The sequence below is a fragment of the Nicotiana tabacum genome, chromosome 1, assembly GCF_000715075.1.
Source record: "Nicotiana tabacum cultivar K326 chromosome 1, ASM71507v2, whole genome shotgun sequence".
In the NCBI taxonomy this organism is placed as follows: domain Eukaryota; kingdom Viridiplantae; phylum Streptophyta; class Magnoliopsida; order Solanales; family Solanaceae; genus Nicotiana; species Nicotiana tabacum.
The window spans coordinates 57,658,845-57,665,580 of record NC_134080.1 but is presented as its reverse complement, the minus strand read 5'-3'; the positions used below and the strand labels follow the sequence as shown (position 1 = coordinate 57,665,580).

Sequence of the window (6,736 nt, the reverse complement as noted above, 5' to 3'; positions counted from 1 at the left end):
ACTCATGAACAGGATTAAAAGTGGTGTCATGCATTAAAAGTAAGTATGAGTTGAAAGTTGGAACTCATAAACATGGATTAAAAATGATTTTTTTAAAGATGCAGCAGCAGGTATGTTGAAAATATATGGCTGAAAGTGTGTCTCCAAAAATACTGAAAGCTTCTCCTCTTTGCAATGTTTAATTGTCCATTTTCAACGAGCTTCAAGTAGAATATCTCTCTCTTTGAAAGGTTAGTTACTGCAGATTTTCTGAGGGGAGGATGAAGAGACCTTAAATTTCACAACAGAATTTGAATAACATCCACCATTAAAAGATATTACCAACTACCCATGTTGAAATCTATGTTTTCAGGGTTTTTGCTAATTATCATGATCAGGTCCGTGGGAGGCCAGAACTTACAAAGAGAAATACTAAGTTTATTTTTAATATAGTTGTTTTTCATATTTTCGTATTAAGTGCAATCATCATAGTTATTAAATATCTATTTTGGTGAGTTCGGCTTATCAATTGCACACAAACATACTTCAGCTCATTTTTAATTAATGCTTATCAATCATATGCATTAACACAACAAAGTGATAAACATCTGTCAGCTTTACTTATACAAGATCACCACCATATTAAGAAAGAAGCATATGTACAATCATTTTTTTTAATAACCAATGTACATTAATTTTTTTTAAGAAAAGGCATATTTACAATCATTTTGCATAAAGATGAACATGAAGATAATGATACCAAGATGATCATACCCTGAGAGATCAGAATTTCTGTGTCCTATGCACTAAATCCCTCGTCGAGCGAACTCCAAGAGTTGGAAGGAATACTCACACAAGCTTGTGCTGATGCTTTGGCTATCTGCTCCATTTTTATACCAGAGTTGCATATGTTAGCAACAGCACGCATATGTTTCATTCCATACTGGGATAATGATCCACAATGTGTCTCAAATGTTCTTACCTGAAAATGGTTAAGGAAATTACATTTTTGATAAGCAAAACTTCAAGCAGAACAACAGGGGAATAAGACAGAAATTGCCACATTATCGACTGTCATACAAACAGATCTGTATATTAAAAAGACCACCCTGCCCCCTGCCAAATCACCATTGCATTGGGTAGGTAAAGATTCTAAAGATAAATGGTTCGAATAGATATCTGGATTATGCTTACAAAGGATTTAAGACAATCCCAATCATCAACAAGAGGCTCGCCAGTAGGTCTGACTCTAATCAGCACCTCAGGACCTTTCTCAATTCCGAATAGAAGCTTCCCAACAAGTGCAATGCTGTCGTCTATGTGCATTCTGTGTGACATAGCTTCAGTCAGCTGCTTCTGGGCTTCAATTTTCCTAATAGAACCTTGAGGAGCCTTGAGGAACTTCCATTTTTCAGGAAACAAAAGGATATTAGCTGCATCTAATTTTAAATCAAACCAAAAGGATTATACCCAGCAGTATGACTGATCAAATCAAGTAAGAGACTGACAAATGACAATCTATATTTACATGTTATGACTGATTCCTAGGCATCGCGAAATTAAACCTAAGAATTATGCTCTCTCTCTCTCTCTCTCTCTCTCTCTCTCTCTCTCTCTCTCTCTCTCTCTCTCTCCCTCCCTCTCTCTCTCTAACCATAAATTTTCCTCAAATGACAATCTATATTTACATGTTATGACTGATTCCTAGGCATTGCGAAATTAAACCTTACAATTATGCTCTCTCTCAGATAAACCATAAATTTTCCTACTCCGGTGCATCTTAATTACAAAAGTCTCTGACCCATAATAATATCATCAAACCGATCTGTTTATCTTTACTTGTTAATTAGTCCAATATTTAATAGCTTATTGGGTTAAAAATTCTTGCAATGATCTTCGCAAAATATGAGTTTTGTTGCCTTGAATGCTTCTCTAGAACCACAAGAAGCATCTGGTTTTTATTTCAGTTAGCCATCAAAACTGCACCCTTACTATTAAGGGTTCCATCAATGTAGTAACACAAGTGAAATATTCAATCAAATCACTTGGAAGTTGATGTTTGGACTATTAAATCACCAATATTACACTGGCTAAAGGAGCTTAGTGAATACCTTGTCCCAGAAATGCAAAAGATCTGCATCACGTTGGTTAACAGGCTTTGCAGAGAGCAGTGAGGAATTCTCGTCCAGAAAAGTGTAATTATCATTTGCGGGATTGGTCCCCATATAAAGGGAAAGAGGATCATCCATTAGCTTCAGATCACCATATTGCATTACATGGGAACTTGCATAGGGAAACGAGTTGGCAGTTCTCCTTTTAACCTGCCAAATCAAGATGCCAGCAGAAGGATGTCAGAAGTTTTTTTAAAGAAACAATAATGAAAATGCATCTATAATCTTCCCTAGTAACGCTTGTCAGCTATTCTGCCTTATCATCTAAGAAGAAACCCTTCCTAAACCAAAATAAGTAAAAGAACTAAAGAAGAAGAAAGAACAACAACAACAACAACAACATACCCAGTGAAATCCCACAAGTAGGGTAAAGAAGTTGAAAGAGAAATCCAAAAATTCCTTTCAAATGCATATACATAGTTGTCAAGAAACTCTTACCAGCTCATATTGCATTCCTAAAGTTTCTCTTTGGAGATTGTGTTTTTCACTGTTCATGTAGATGGATCATAGTTAGTCAACAGAAAGCAGAATTTACAGAAACGATAAAAAATACCACCTAAAAGAACTCGAAATCGTTATATTTCCCAAAATTACATCATCAAACTGTAGAAAACATAGACATGCCACTCGCATTGGCAAGTCACCTGCTCACAAACTAGTAAGCTGTAGAACAAAGAGGAGAATCGGAAAGGATGATGGAAAGAACATCTGAAAGCCTGTGAATACCTATCTTCCATCCAAGACACAGCGTACAAGTCACCCAAGCAGGTCTGGTATTCTGGAGGAGGACCTGGATAGTCTCCTGGACAGTAGGTTCCCCAACTGTCCTCTTCAGCATTTGATGCTGTTGTTGCACAGATATTAAGACCTTCAGGTAGAAGGCCCTCAAATATACTCCCAGATTCACAAGCCTCAATGTAAAAGACCTGAAGATCATTTAAGGGATATAACAATAAGCGTACTGCGTCAACTAAATTGACATAAAAAATCTCTGACCCTCAACAGTTACCAGCCACAGATAGAAAATTAAAACTGAAAAAAGAAGAAGCGAACTGACAAAAGCGACTTACTAAGCGTTTGTATGTCCCTGAAGCATGCTTCCTTTTCAAGGCATCAATTAAATCATCAGCATAGAGATAAGGGCCACTAGGCATCCCTGATTTGTGAAAGTATAAGAATATATAAAGTTGCAGACTAGAAGTAATACCAAACCTATTAACTGAAAAAACAATAACCAACACAGATAAATAAGCCAACTTCCAGTTGCCCTACACTAACAGTTGTCATTACTCGTAAGCATGAAACTGAAAGAGAAATGAACCCTTCTCCCTAGCAATATTCACATTGAATTTCATATTGTGTCTAATACCCAGCTTACTGCATAACACAGAAGTCACCCCAAAAACTCCAATTTGAGAAGAAAAAGGGGGTGAGAGAGAGTGTGTGCATGTGTGTGTTTCAACTTTCAAGCCATAGATTCTGTCAACATATGCAACTAGAATTTTGAAAACTAAAAGGGAGATACAAACTCATAAGTAAATAATATCTAAAGCAAACAAGAAATAGAGCTAAAGCTAATTATATCCAATAAATCGGTCCAACACAAGTGAAATAGAATACCAACTGAACAAGAACCAAACTGCCTCCTTTTAAGTAACCACAGACTTTTTTGGCTAGTCCTTAAGGAAAGAAAATTATATGAGCGATTAAGTAACAAACAAGCACCAACAAAGAGGCATCATAAACTCCATGCAGGAAACTAACCAAGCACTCCAGGACCACCATGATCACTGTAGAAGATGAAGATATGATCATTCGGACCACTTTCCACCACCTTCCCACTGCCTCCACTAAGAGCGCTTTTGTTCCCAAGGATAACAGCAAGAACGTTGTTGGCTGTAACATGATGCCCTGTATAATCCTGCCATAGGGAAATACTATCAGAATAGAGTACATTAACTCTTTAAGTTTTAACTAGTGATTCACACCTGAGAAAGAACCTACCTTTGGAACTCCTTTATAGACATCATGACCATTAGGGCTATTTATGATGACTCCTGGCCTAGGATTCTCAGGATTATGAGCAATGTCATCATACATAAACACAATAATATTTTCATCCTTGAGGCCACCTTTCTTCAACAGCTGATATGCGTGACAAACATCTGCCTGGTACAAAAGAGACAAAATTTACAACGCTTATTAGCAAAATAGAAGCAAGAGCTAATAGAAAACAGTGCATTATTCTCATTCCAATAGCCTCGTCTGAGGTCCATTTCAAGGTTTCATCCATATCTAACCAATATTTTCATGCAAATTCAGCTTACAAAGTAGCCGATGCACCTCCAAATTCTCAATAATTAAGAATATAGTGTTACATATGTTGGCTTTAGCTTTGTTCGAATAAATCACAGACATTTTTGTATTTTCATATCACCTTAATTTCCAAACAAGCCTACATGTTGGGTAACTAATTAGTAAGTCGTCATGCTCATAAACAGCGACTTAACTCTAGCTGATACTAAAACCAGAAAATACAAAAACTTCAAAGCAATCATTTTGTCATCTATACATCTATTTATTTGATTCTTCTTGTTTGCTATTCAAATGCCAAAAAGAAAGAAGAGAGAGGGGAAAATCTTTAATTTGGTAAAAAGCTAAATTGGGGGCAAGGTGAAGAGTAACCTGGTGCCTGTAATTCCAGTAGCCTCTTGATCCAGCAACCAACACAGCCCATTTAGTACCAATTGAATCATCATCGTACTCACCACTGAAAAACTTTAATGCTTCCGACGGTAATTTCAGCACATCCCTGCCGTCAACGGCGGCGAGAATTGACAGTCCAATGATCAAGACAGCACTCACAACGTAGCGAACAATCATTGTTCAAACAAGGTAAATCAAAGCTAGTACATCACAGTTTGCAATGGAAAGCTTATCACTTACTCTTGAAATGAGAACTACTCTCTAGAGCAGTACGAGTTTCACGTTGAACAGGCAATTATCTGAGTTTCATATCACAGTTGGAAAGAAAAAAAGAAGTTTCAGTGACGATATTGTCATTTTTAGTTTTTATGCTAGTCAATTAATGAGATGATTAGGCTTCATTAGGAATGTTAGATGTTGATTAAACTTAAAAAGGAGATTAGCAAAATTACGAGGAATATTCCTTGTGTTCTTTTTTTCGTTAATTTTAATATTTAATATTCCATCTGTCTAGAAAAAAGTGATTAGCTTCCAATTCCAAAAGTAAGAATATCGAAATTATAGATTTTCACCCTTTTAAGTTCAAAAAATTTGAAAAGTAATTTCATATTTAAATAAAAAATTTAAGAATTAGCCCTGAAGTAAGATTTTCTAACATTTCATAAATATTAAGGTTTGATTTTATAATTTCAAAAGTTTAATAAATTTAATAAAACATCAAACTCATCACGCTTAAATTCTGAATCGCAAATAATCCATTAGAATCTATATACAATAATGAACATTCTGAGTGGAATAATAAATTCGTCAAAACCCTCCTAAGAATGTTTCAAAACAAACTTGGAGCTTGTTAATTGTTTCAGATTAACGCAGCATTTTACTAAAGGTTCAAAATATCATTTTCCAATTAAATTAGTATTGTATTTCCTAATTATAGTTTTTAGTTCAATTTGTTCACTCACCACCCACGTAGCACTCTACTGAATATATTAATTACAGTATGGCCAGCTATGGTCCATGTCGTTGCAGTACAAGTAGGTATACCATCAACATCTATGCCCACAATTAATAACAAAGCAAATTGCGTTACTATATAAATCTTGAGACACCAAATTAATTTTTACCTTGGATTGGCTAATGCAGTCGCACAATTTGTAAGAAATGAATACAAAATTACTTAATATTATATCAATATTTAATTTAGATAGAAATTAATACTATATAATATAGGTAAAATTTATGAAAGTAATCGTTAATACAAAATCAAATAAAGATAAATAAATAATTTTTACAGTGTGACTTGAAATAAAGGTTTTCCCGCAAAGGGCAGCCCGATGCACTAAACTCTCGCTATGCACGGGGTCCGGAGAAGGACCGGAAAGGTTTCTTCGCAAAGAAAAAGAATAATGGTTTGCTCCTATAATTTTTTTCTATAGAAAATTTAGTAACAAGAAAATCTAATCGAAAATATCGACAAATTCTTGTGAAGTCCAATAGACCGTAAAGTTGCGTACAATAAATCCTTGTGGTTCGGCCCTTTTCTAGCCCCCGCATATAGCGGAAGCTTAGTGCACCGGGCTGCTCTTCTTGCGAAGTCCAAAATAGAAAAATAATGAAATTCGAAAAAGTCAACTGCGCTAATTTCCTGTCTATCCAAATTTAATTTCTGAATAACATATACAGTCATGATTCAATTATTAAGGTCCACTTAATTTGATTTTGTTAATCTCTCATCTTTCTAATGGATTTGATTGGTATAACGGAAAATACAAAAAAATCGGTGATTCGATAAATAATTTTTATAATTCAAAAAATCATAATAATGAAATTTAACTAAACATCCCCTCGCTCCATTTCATTTCATTTGTCTTCTCTTTCCT

At 35.1% G+C, this 6,736-nt stretch overlaps 1 protein-coding gene across 1 annotated transcript; it reads right to left on the bottom strand.

Annotated features, from left to right (window-relative positions):
* Positions 1 to 533: 533 nt before the first annotated feature.
* Positions 534 to 5,242, bottom strand: LOC107820875 (vacuolar-processing enzyme). The gene is made up of 9 exons (XM_016647230.2): positions 4,836 to 5,242; positions 4,155 to 4,319; positions 3,915 to 4,071; positions 3,221 to 3,306; positions 2,877 to 3,076; positions 2,589 to 2,637; positions 2,091 to 2,300; positions 1,174 to 1,380; positions 534 to 961 (listed from the first exon to the last, which is right to left on the bottom strand). Exons 1-9 carry the CDS (start codon positions 5,031 to 5,033, stop codon positions 779 to 781), a joined length of 1,455 nt encoding a protein of 484 aa, XP_016502716.2. The 5' UTR covers positions 5,034 to 5,242; the 3' UTR covers positions 534 to 778.
* Positions 5,243 to 6,736: the final 1,494 nt, after the last annotated feature.